Here is a 12,508-nt window from a genome sequence, read left to right as displayed (position 1 = left end):
TGTACCACAAGTTATGCACAAAGAAATTCATGGCAGTATGATATAAAAGAGCCCCAACCCCCCAAAAAATGAAAAAGATGTTAACATAGATAAATACACTGTAGTACAGGCAAACATTGGAGTTTATAGAGCACTGAAAAGAAATGAAGCACATCTACACCAACAGCATAATACAGAGCAAAAAGATTAGGCACTGTGAGTCTAACTGCATGAGAGTTTTAATTCAACTGATGCAATTAGAAACCAGGATAGTGGTAACCTTTGGACAACGGTTACCCCTAAGGAGGGGGAGAGACTGGGAAGGGGGCACGGGCCTGGGTCTATCTGGGGGTGTTCATTCTGTGCCAGTTCTTGACCTGGTGGTGATTCAAAGAATGTGTTCACTTTCACAAATCACTGAGCTGTATGCTTAGGATGTGCATACCTTTGCAGGTATATCATATTTTAATTTAGAAAAAGGAGAGGCAAACTTCACATTCCATCCCAAAGGAATAAAAAAGAAAGCTCAAGGTTCCCAAATGGTCTCCTTCCCAGTTTTGAGCTCAGGATAATCTGAATGTAAACTTGGTCAGTTTTTGGTTTCTGAGCCCTTCGGATGTCATTTTCTTTCCCCCAGCCCTCCTTCTAGGGGGAGGGATGGTGTCCAATAGGACCCTCAGTGCCATGCTGTGGTGAATTCTTCTTTTGGAGGAAACTTAATAAAAACAAACCAACCTTGCTTTAAGGCCTTTTCTAACTTGCCTCTCTTTCTGCCTTTTGGGTTGGTTACCTCACTCCTGCAGGCTCCTGAGCATCTTCTTCCTCTTTCCATCTCCTATACACTGGGTCATGTGCTCTCTTGTGCACTGTTTAGTCGTTTTTAATCACTGCGAGAAACAGACTTTAGTTTTGCAACTCAAAATGTCAATGATACAAATATATTACAGCATTCTAACTCTTCCACCCTGACTTGGTGCTGTTGGGCAATCAGAGATGTTTTACACCTGCATCCTCAGTCCAGTTCAGTCGCTCATTCGTGTCCAACTCTTTGCGACCCTATGGACTGCAGCACGCCAGGCTTCCCTGTCCATCACCAATTCCTGGAGCTTGCTCAAACTCATGTTCATCGAGTCGGTGGCAATCAGAGATGTTTTACACCTGTATCCTCATCATTTGTCTGAACAGCTGTGTGCTAGTATCTCTAGGTGAGTGTTTCTACATGGAATTGTGTCACCATGGGGTAAGTTACCTCATCCTTTCTTATCTCAGTATTCTCATCTAGAATGAGCATAATTACAGTCTTCTCTCCGTAAGGTGGTTGTGAAATCTGAATGTGGTTAAGACATGTAGAATGTATAAAATGAGTACATTTGATAACAAAATAGTTGCCCAATAACAGCAACTATGGGTATAAAATAGTTGCTCAATAAATGGGAGTTATTCTCAGTACCATGGGCAGGAAGTACTGGTGATTTCTTCCTGCAGATCTTAAGGATTAAACAGAGTGAGATGTGCTATATTTAGAGGGGTTGATGTGTTTAGACCAACTGGTGAGCATTTTGCTTGGTCCTAATGAAAAAATAGTTGCTTCTCTAAGACCTTTCTCAGCCCTAAGGAAAAGGTCAGATTGATTTAGTGGCAGACACAAATAAAACAGGTAAAGCTACCAAAATGTTTGGTTGTCTTTTAAATTTGGGTGATCACACGGCTGACAAAGACTGGGGAGCAAGATGAGTACTCCGTATCTTAGAGAATCTTGTAAAATGCTTTAACAAATATATAAGAATCATATATAATTGGCACACGCTTTGTTTGAATGCAAACACTGCTGTTAAAGTGGTGCTTAAAAACAGTTTGTTGGCCTTCTCTTCATACAGGAGAAACATTTCTCTCGTTTACACTACTCTCTTGCTTAGCAAACCCTTATTTATCCTATAATGCAAGTGTAATCAGCCCAACATGTCCAAATGCCCACAGATTCTGAATTAGTGGAGTCTGCATTAATGGAATTTTACACTGTTTCTCATGGAGACAAGCGTTTGTAAACTACCCACTCCAGCAGTTTTGAGAACACTCTGTGAAAATGACCCCTTGCCTCCTCTTGCCCATATCTTCCTGATTTGTGTGTTTTAGTTCTGGCTTTCAAAAGAGATGCAGGGGAAAAAAGACTCAAAAGTACTCTTGGGACATCTGAATAGTTATTTATTGAGAAGCCACAGTTTTCCACACTTTCATAACTGTAGGCTTTATATAAGGCAACAGCAAGATGGATCTACTACTTTACACGGAAAGAAAGAGCTCTGCAGAGGACCCCAGGGTCATGCAGTTACAGAACAAAATGCAATGTACATGACAGATATAAAAACCAGCATGGAACAAAATAATTTTAAACTATGGTTACAATCTACTGAAGGAAATATCCATATCTTAATATAAACACATTTATAGTCTAGGGTCATAATTTAAATATTCAGGTCTTCTTTTTTTTTTACATACATGGTTATCGAAACATAAAAGCATAACATTTAATAGGATAAACTTTGATAGAAGACAGTCGCTCTGAACTGTAATTATCTGGATAAATGACAGGATGGGTTAACAAGGATGCCAAGGGTTCGTTTTTTCAGTTTCAGGGGAAGAGAAGGAACCAAAAGTTGGTTGTTGGAGACTTGCCTTTTGTTTTTCAAAAAACAAAGCAGATCTATGTGTCTTAAATTCATTTATTGTAGTCATTTAAATAACTGGCATCCACATACGGGAAATAAAGAAGGTACTTGGCGTACTCACCCTCATATCCATTTACTGTCAACGTGCACACACAGCACATTAATGAAGCATCACTGGACTCTGCTGTGACAGGGGTACACCTAGCAATTGAGCTATGTATTCTCCAAAATGGTATTTGAAAGGTCATTTGCTAATCTTGGTACCACATACCTAAAATGGCAACTGTCTTGGTACACATCTCATGGGCATGGTAGTTGACAGAAAATTCCCTAATGGGGTTAACTAACAGACTAAAGACATGCATTGATTACAAGACTCTGTCCTAGTGGACCCTAAGCCTGAGCATTCTAATCGTCCTCTTCGTCTTCCTCATCGCTGTCCTTCATGCTGATCCCCTGCAGGCCCCCACCCTCGCTCACAGACGCTGTGGCCTCCTCCACAGTGAGACGGTTCCGGATGGTTTCGTAGGTCTTGCTGTTTAAGGTTGAGTCCAGGACTCCTTGCAATCGGAAATCTCTATAGGTTTTCTAAAGAGGGAAAAGATGCAGTGATGAGGGAGATCTCATCTCCATGGGGGGTGGGAGGGGGCTCAAGGCGAGTGTGGGGTGAGAACAGTGACCGCAGCGAAGTGTCACGCGGCATGCACTGTCACATGAAAAGCCACCACGCTCAGATTTCACTTGTACTGAAAACTGAGATTCGTTGAATGACAGAAAATGAGAAATGGTGACAGGATAAACTGTATTAGATGAGACAAAGCAAAGAACATAAGCTTGTTTATTCAGTTTCATAAAGGGAAATGTTCCATCATTGTTTTGGTTCTCCTTTTTTTTTTTTTTTTGGGTCTGGTTCTTTCTCTTAGGTTAGTAAAGTATCATATGATAGACAGTGTGAATAGCTATAACATATAAATAATGGATTGCGTGATATGGTATTTTGTGATTTCTGCTGCAGTCTGGTCTTCACTATTTTTTGAGGCTTGTGACTGCGTATCCTTTTGTCTCATTCACAAGACAGACATATGCATATCAGTATATGAAACTGATCACGGGCAGCCACAATTAGGGGGAAGATGGAGCGTTAATGCCTCATCAGTATGTTGCAGGCATGTGACTCATGGCTTGTCTCCTTGGGAAAGAAGTGTATCTGTTCTGTTCACAACTTCGTGGTCTCAGGGAAGAAATTTGGCTCTTTTTCAAGAACAATGGTTTGGTATTGCTGTACCACCAGTTCTTTCTTTGTTCCTTCAGGCAATTTCTCTTGGATTTCCTGAGGTATCCCAGGGACTGTTTTTCTAGGAATCCCTTTGCGTTAATTGAACATGACCAGAAGCATCTGGCTGTTGTCTACTTCGCAAAACATGTTTTTTTGCAGAAGGTCCCTCTCTAACTACAACTCTCCTCATCACACTGCATATCATTTCAGCTACTGATTCTGCTGTTTGTTTCTCCTCTTGATATGGGAAGCATGCTAAGGGGTCAAAAGAAGGTACAGTGACGTACTTCAACACCACTTGGATTATGATTTCTGGTTTCTAGAGTCCATCTGACGAAGTCCTAGTGTCATTCACCATGTCAGCCACCCCTGAAAATCACATGTGGTCATGACTGCAGAGTTAACTAGTGAATGCTATTCAGCTCAATGAAGTCCAGTAACAAAAGATTATAAATAGGATGACCATGGGTTCCCTTTGCCAGGTTCTATCTGTGGTCCCAGTATGATTATCTGTTTTTCTTTCTTTCTTAAAAGTAATCTGATCATCCTAACTACTTAAAAAGTACATCTTAATTACTTAAAAGAAATTCAAAGGTTACCCTAACTGTGGCTCAAGCTGCAAGGCTAGGTAACTAGTAGAACTGTGTCTTCACCTGGAGGGGGTATGGGTAAGAGGTTGATTAAATGCCAGTCTGGTGTAGACCAGATATCCAGACAATTTACTTGGTTTTTCTGTACTTTTCAATCATTTAGAATTGGTTGCCAGAATATGATGAGGAAAAGAAAGGTAGAGACCATTCAAATTTTCTCCTCTCTATTCAAATTCCAGAGCAGTGTGTTTCTCAACCAGATTCCGCATGTCTAATGACAGAGTTTTTGTTTTTTGTTTTTTTGAATACTCCATTGTGTAACACACAAGTAGGGGCTCAACTAATATTTGTTTGAGGTTGGATGGATGAATAAATGCTTGCTGGATAACGAATGAATGGATGAATAAATGGAGTGGATGGAGAGGCAGGGAAAAAAAGCCAATTATCATTGGAAGTTTGCCGGAAGGAGGCGGCGGCCCCTGGTTAACGTACTTAGCGAAGAGGTGGTGAATTCTGCTTCATCCCTCTGTGTTGTGGCTGTAGTTAAGCCGGGCCCACTTTTGGCAAAAGTGAAGGAGTTCCTTTGGCAGGGACGTTTCTGTGTCCCTTTCCCTATGGCTCATGTCTGTGTTGTTTTTGGCAGAGGCTAAGAAGCAACCTCCTCTCTGACTTTTTTTTTTTTTTTCTTAATAAAATATTGCTAATTCCAACAGTCTCAACAAAAATCTGGAAATATCAGTAATGGGAAGATATTGTAACAGACTAAAATGCATGGCTTCCCAGGAAGGGTCACATAGAAAAAAATTCCCCTAAGGGTATTTATAGCCAGAAAATGGAATTCAATGGATCAGGCAATGGTTAGTGAGGTTGCCTTAAGGAACTTACATTTAAAAATATGAAAATAAGATTGGGTACATAGTCCGAGTGCATACATTTCTTTTTTAGGAGCTGCAGTACATTGTCTGTAACCTTCCCTGGGAGGACTCTTTGTGAGATCAAATGCATATGATAATAATTCTCCTTAATTACACTCACGGAACAGTAATTGGTTTTAAGTCAGCACTGGGGTAGAGGAGTACCTTGAATGAAATGGTGCTAATCCGAAAGAGACTAAGAAATGGGGTAGGCGGGAGGGGGGGTGACTTTTGGCAAACTGTTACGAAATAGAAATTCAGCCCTGTTTTATTGTTAAAATATTTTTAAAGAGACTTTGTGCTTTGAATGAGATTTTTGCATACGAATGTTTTTTAAAACCCTCTACGGTGCAGCATCAAATGGAAACTGAAATGATCAAAAACGTATTTACCCCCTTCTGTGATCTTATTATTTCATGTAAACCACTGAGATTTCACGCTGAAATAATTATCATTAGTCCAAGGCACACACACAAGAACAGGGGAAAAAAAGCTACGTTCAGGGTATGTTACCTCACCTTCGTGATCCTTTACATTTGATTGTATACGCGCATTGTAAGAGAAACTACTTCAATTAACTACGAGAACAATATTGATTTGCATCCTGATAATGGTCACAGGACATATTCAGAAGGAGCTGGAGGTAAATATTTCTATTAAATTAATTGTGGCAAAATTTAATTTAATTAAACCATAAATGAAATTCATAATGGAGGTGATTAGCACGGCAGTACCCCAAAGCCAGCTTCTGAAAGTCTAATGCAAAAGGGCACAATGGCTCTAGCAGTGTATTTGCATGGCAAATACATAAAGTATTTTTCCAGTCTGGATAACGTATCAAATGCCTTTTTACTAAATTTCCCTTTGATGTCTGAATAATAAATTAACCAGACAGCCCACAATGATTTCATCAGTTTTTCTTGCCTGAGATACTGTTTTAAGAATCGTCTTGTTTCATACATAAACTAATATTCTTTGTGTTAGAGAAGTCCTACAGTTTGCCAATGAAATCTATTTCAGCCAGCTGTTTGCAAAGGAGAATCACCATGTTTTCTTTTACCTTGACCATCCTAATTAGAGTTTTCAACTGATAAATGTGAAGCTGTAAGTCCATCCGGTCCGTCAGCCAGGTACAGATCACGTTCATGGAGCTGTTGTACCATTGCTGAAAAAAGAGACAAAAGTTCTCCAGGCAACACATCATGGAGCATTTAAACAGCAGAGAAGGAACAGGCCACGTGTGAGCACCCTGCTCTGCTCCAAGAGGAAGACAAAATGGTTAAAGAGAATTTGAGAGCACAGAGATCACAAACAGGGATTTGACACAAAGTCACAGGGTCCCAGGTCAGCCGAAAAGAGAGTGGTTTGGACTCTGGGTTGAAAACAGAACTCTTCCACTCGACACACCTCATATGCAATCAATTCATAAGGACCATCTTTTGCTCTGTTGGTTCATTTTACTCAGCCAAGATATAAGTCACTGTGTATGTCCTAATGCCATTGTCTCAGGGGTCTGGGAAGATGGGGGACTACTCCACTGAGCCAGTTGATGCCACTGGCTACTTACCTGTAGAGAAATCCAGACCCTGTCTGCTTAGGATGGTTCTGGGAATCACGCTGAGAGCCTTAGGAATTTAGGGCAACGTTTACCTTCATTTACCCTAATGGGGCATCTGAATAAAAACAATGAAGGAGGGATTCTCTTTAAGGGCCAAATTATACTCTGGGCAGCTTATGTGGCCTTACATTGACTGTGCAATCTGTTTTAATCTTAACACCCAAAAATTATGGAAGATGAGGGGGGGAAAAAAAACATCTACAAATGAGCTCATTTCAAGCTGTTGAAATCATACTTCCCCTTAAGGGGGTTAAATTTTGCTTCTTGTCTGTGAAAAATGCTTGAAGCTGTGTCACTTTAGACTGCCACCCCTGTGGTGAAGAGAGTCTCTGGTGCGGTATAATTTTGCAGCACTGCTCATATATTCATAAATCTCACTCGGAGACATATGAACAGTGTTATGAAGTGTCAGTACGAAAAAAAAATCTAATCTTTTAAACTTCACCAGGTTTCATTACGCGTTGCCGCTTATACCAAACAATTTACAAATAAAATGAAAAGGTGTGGATGGACCTATATATTCATTTATAGGAAAGTATATGAACTGTGCACAGAAAAGATGTAAAAAAAAAAAAAAGTGGTTAAAGAATTGAAACGTTGCATACTCTCCTGCTAACTGACACGCACATTCACACACACGCACACGCACACCAGTGGAGATTTGAAAAGCATAAATAAAAACATGTTTCTGATGGTAACTCCACCCTTTCTCACCTAAAGATCATCCAAAATCAGTTTATGCCTAACACTCACAGTTTTTCCGAAGCCTTGTTTCTGACTTAATTTCTTAAAAAAAAAAAAAAATTAATTTGGGTTTTTACTTGCAAGGTAGAACTGCCAAGTTTCACCTTGCAAGAAACGACACAGTCGCAGCCATGGCCCCTCTCTGCAATCTCCCGTTTCGAGGCTCTTTCCTCATCAGAGCCAATTGTGGCTCTCCTTGGAGCTCAGCCGCAAACAGAGACCACACTACCCCAATCGAGGCAGCGCTGCAGCCTCACAGCCAATTTCTGCTCTTTTAAAGATCATGGAGGCGAAACTGTCAGTTTCGGGGAACCTTCTGTCCCTCCCCCAAAGAGTGGGCAGGGTGGGGCTGTTCTTTTTCTTCAGATCTGCGGTTCACCCCGTGTCGGGAGATGGTTTGCCGTGGTCAAGCTTCTTTAGGCGTGGACAGGTTTTCCCCTCTAGGAGTGAAAACATTTTACTGAAACATTTTTTTGGGGTGGTGGTGGTGGTTGTGATTATTTGGGGTTTTTTTGGCACCTCCTGCCTTGGGATCCTGGAGCTCTTGCTGTAACTGCATCTGGGTTTGTTAAGGGGCTGGGACAGGAACATGACTAGGTCATGGGTGCAGCCCTGCTTTACTCTCAGCAACTGGGGGCCCTCTTGTGTCTACCCCAGGTCTCAAATGCCCACATTTACTGGCTTTATCTGATGTGCAGTCTGGGGGCTCAAATAGTCTATTTTGAGAGTCATGAGCAACGTCCCCCAATTCCCCTACTCCCACCTCCTGGGGATGGAAAATGACCCTTGAAGGAACCTGGGTGACCTCCCAGTCAATCCAACCAGACCAGGGCCCCATGATGGGTTCATCTCAGGGACACAAAAGAGGAATGTGGCACTCGGGCTTCTAGGCAGAGGTGGCATTTTGCTTTGGCTGTGACAACAGGCAAACCGGCGCTGGCTTCTATCGCTGCCAGCAAGCCTTGTGCAACATGCCTTTTTCTCTTTGCTGAGAGACATGCCACCTTTCAGGGGAAGAAAAAACTAACGAGCGCCCCCCACCCGCTATTTCATATAAGTAATTCCCATTCTTGTGAAAAATGGCTTTTGGATAGTCAAATGAGAACAAGAAAAAGGTAGACTGCTCTCAATACTCTTTCTGTGCTGCTGAAAGGGAGATGGATGCGTCAGCTTATCACACTCACAGATTTCCACCCCAGGAGAACAAGAAAGCCCTGGAACATCCATGCTTTTCCTCCTGGATCTCACATCTCGTGAAAGAAGTGTAAAAAATGTATGATGCCCCATTGGCTACACATTTCAAGAGGCAAAAGGGAGTAAGTCACTCCTTTCCAAACCTTATGCTCAGGAGCTGAAATTGGAGGCACTTTTGGATGAAGAGCGGCGCTAACTTGGTTTTCCAGAAAGACGCTTACAGGCACTTGGATGTTGGAGGAAGCAGGAGTCACTGCCTTTGAGAACTTGGAAACGTTAAGGGGTGAAAGGGGTCTTCCACCTTTGATCTCCACCTTGGAGAGGAGGCAACCAAGGCCCAGAGAGGAGAAGTGACTTGCCCGCAGTCACACTGCTAGTGAGTCCGGAAGTGGTGGTTTTGCAGGGCTAGACACTGGCAGGAAAAAGCTGATCGTCTAAAGACTGCTACCTAGGAGGGTGTAACAGTGCACGAAAGCTAATCTGGTGTATCTCTCCCAACTCTACATTCGGGGGGTATCACATTGATAGCTAGAAATAGGCCTTAGTGGGAGTTCTTACCCTATGGAAATTGGCAAATGCCACCAACTAGGGCCTTCTCCTTTCCAGAAAGCCAGTTGTTACAGCATTTCATCAGCATATTACTGGTTGTCTGGGGTGTTCCTGCTTTTCCTCATGCAGTTTACAGTGCTTATTAATCAGGTTTGCTTTATTTGAGATCAATGCTAATATAGCAGATTTGTTATGATTCTTTGAAAGAGGAAATTAATACAACATTTTAAGTTCTGCCTGCTTTGTTTTGTCTTTGGTTCAGATATGCCTTTTCCAGAGATAGCCACAAAAATTTTGGTAAAATACACTCTAAACCCTTAGAAATAAAAATTGTGAGGGCATGGCATATACTATGCCTTGCCTTAGTTCAGGTATATTAACTGGAAACTACCTACATAAGGTTAATTTAATCCTAAAAAAGCCCTCGAGAAATAAAATCACCAGTTACCTGGGCACCACGAAAGGACATTCCCTAGGGAATAATTTTGTGATGGTTTCACAGTTACAAGCCAAGAGAAGAAAGGCTAGTAAAGCCTTGGAGAGTTGGGAACTTCTTGGGTAGCTAAACCGCTGAAACTAACATGATGTTGTAAATCAACCACACTTTTAAAAAATTTTTTTAATTGAATGCAAAAAATAAATTAAAAAAAGAAAACTTGGAAGGCTGATCTAAAACCTTGCCATTAATTTTCTTTTTTCTTTTCACCTTCCTTCCTTTCTTCCACACAACTGTTAACGTCATAGGCCTGACCTCCTTTTCACCTAGGTTTGTGATCCTGGGCAAGTTACTTACGTTCTCAGAGACTCAGTTTCCTGATCAGCCAATGGGAATTAATCACTCTTTCACAGGCCTTTCTGATGGCTAAGTGAATTAATGCTAATAAAGCTCACATCACAGTACTTGGCACGTAATAAGGCCTCAATAAATGTTAGCTGCTACCACAACGAACACTACCATCAACACCATAACAACTGTCACCATTACAGGTAACATCGTCGTCATCATCACCATTACCATCATCTCTCTCCTCTTTTTTCTGTCTCTTTCTCAACCCAAGAAATACCACAAAACAAGGAAGAATAAAGAACAAATGACCAGAGAAACCCATGCGGTGGTGGACGAGATCATTCCTATTGGAATATCTCTGGCATCACATGACTAGCTCTCAACAAAGCGATCCTACTGTAGAAATGCTTTGTGTTAGAGCATCACCCAAACCTATAAAACCATCCTGAGTGCATTATACACATTTGAAACTATATTGACCTAGATTTAAATATTGGATTCAAAGGATTCAGACAAGTAATGAGTGATTTTGCAAACCCTATGTGGATAAATTACACCTTCCGCTTGGGTTGGATACTTATTAGCTGGATAAACTCAACTCTTAAGCTACTTAACTCTCTGACCCCTAGTCTCCTCTTGGGGTTAATATTAGTACCTACTTCATAGGATTACTGTGAGAGTGAAAAGAGGTAATTGTGTAAAGTGCCTAGCAGAGTGACTGTCACATAGTAAGCACTCAATAAAGTTTAGCCAGGATTGTTACTATTACTCCCCAAAACAGACCAGGTATCCTTTTATTAGTAATACACAATACAGAAGAATTTTCATGATCCATTTCTAGTAAAAATCAATATGCAGATATACTCAAGTCACACATTCTGCCCTGCAACTAAATAAGTACACTGACTTCATGCAGAGGAATCGTTACACATAACCTATCTCTTCTGTAAGTGGGGGTTCACTGCAGCTAGGGTTAGGGTGAGGCAGGATTTTGCAAGTGCAGGATTGGATGCTGCCTTTAGTTACTACAAACTCAAATATGAGTTTATTCATCATGGATGTCTTGCATTCAATTTTTAAAAACATATTAAGACATTGACCTTGATCACTCGTTAACATTTTGAAACTGAGAAGTGATTCATTCATCTCTCCCCAGTCCCTATACTTGGGTTCACTGTTTATCTGGGAATGTTATGCTCTGGAAGTGCCATAGGATTGTGAGATGGGATAGACAGTTCACACCTCACTGGACAGCATGTTTGGGTGGCTATGCTGGGTTTGGATAGTCCCTCATCAGCGGGATGCGGTGTCGCCAAAGCTATAAAAGGCTGCTGCCTTCATTCCTCAACCATCACAGCCACCTAGAGGGGTCTAAATCCTCCACCCTCCCCCGCCTTGATGTTAATTCAACATCCTAAAGGGACCTTTCTGTTAAAGACTCACTCGTTTTCAGAGCCAGCCACATTGCATTCGTGAGTGGCAATGAAAATAAGGAAGAGAGTCTGAAAAGGAGATAAAACGGCTCAGTAGTGTTTCCATATTCACTAAATCCAAGGGTTAACGTTATCTGCTTAACTTACATAGCTGCCTATCACACCATACCATTCCATAAGACTGCAGAGTCTATAGTTTTGACAAAGTGCTATTTTGTATAGGATTCCTAAGATACGCGCACACACAGTACCCAAAATTAATATAGTTACCTACTCATTGAACATCGAGTCCTCAGAATGTACAAGTAATGTGCACAGCATTCTATAAGCATTATGTAATTTCACCACACAGCTGAACTCTTAAAGAGTATCAATAAGGGGAGAGATGGACTGAGAGTTTGGGGTTAACAGATGCAAACTATCACCTATTGGATGGATGGGCAACAAGGTCCTACTGGATAGCACAGGGAACTATATTCAATGTCCTGGGATAAACCATCATGGAAAAGAAAAGAATATAAAAAAGAATGTATGCATATGTGCGTGAATGTGTGTATAATTGAGTCACTTGCTGTACAGAAGAAATTAACACCGTATTGTAAATACATATTGTATACGTATTATAAATATGCATTGTAAATACAGCAATAATAAAAATAAAAAATATAAAACAAAACGACACACTTAAACAAGTATCAATGGTATTAACACCCTGTTTTACAGATGAGAAAAAGGGGCATAGGTAAGTTAAATAAGTA

General features: G+C 41.0%; 1 protein-coding gene across 11 annotated transcripts in view; it reads right to left on the bottom strand.

Annotated features, from left to right (window-relative positions):
- Positions 1 to 2,164: 2,164 nt before the first annotated feature.
- The window catches only part of CADPS (calcium dependent secretion activator), a 473,148-nt gene continuing 462,804 nt past the window's right edge, over positions 2,165 to 12,508 (bottom strand). For all 11 annotated transcript variants that reach the window (XM_043886632.1, XM_043886637.1, XM_043886641.1 and 8 more), the window contains 2 exons: positions 6,486 to 6,590; positions 2,165 to 3,233 (listed from right to left, as the gene is read on the bottom strand). In XM_043886632.1, coding sequence (XP_043742567.1) covers positions 3,054 to 3,233; positions 6,486 to 6,590 — 285 coding nt within the window. In that variant the 3' untranslated portion in view covers positions 2,165 to 3,053. The remainder of the gene's footprint in view (positions 3,234 to 6,485; positions 6,591 to 12,508) is intronic.

Source organism: Cervus elaphus, chromosome 24 (genome assembly GCF_910594005.1).
Source record: "Cervus elaphus chromosome 24, mCerEla1.1, whole genome shotgun sequence".
Lineage (NCBI taxonomy): Eukaryota > Metazoa > Chordata > Mammalia > Artiodactyla > Cervidae > Cervus > Cervus elaphus.
The sequence above is the reverse complement of the archived record's forward strand: the minus strand, read 5'-3'. Positions and strand labels throughout refer to the sequence as shown.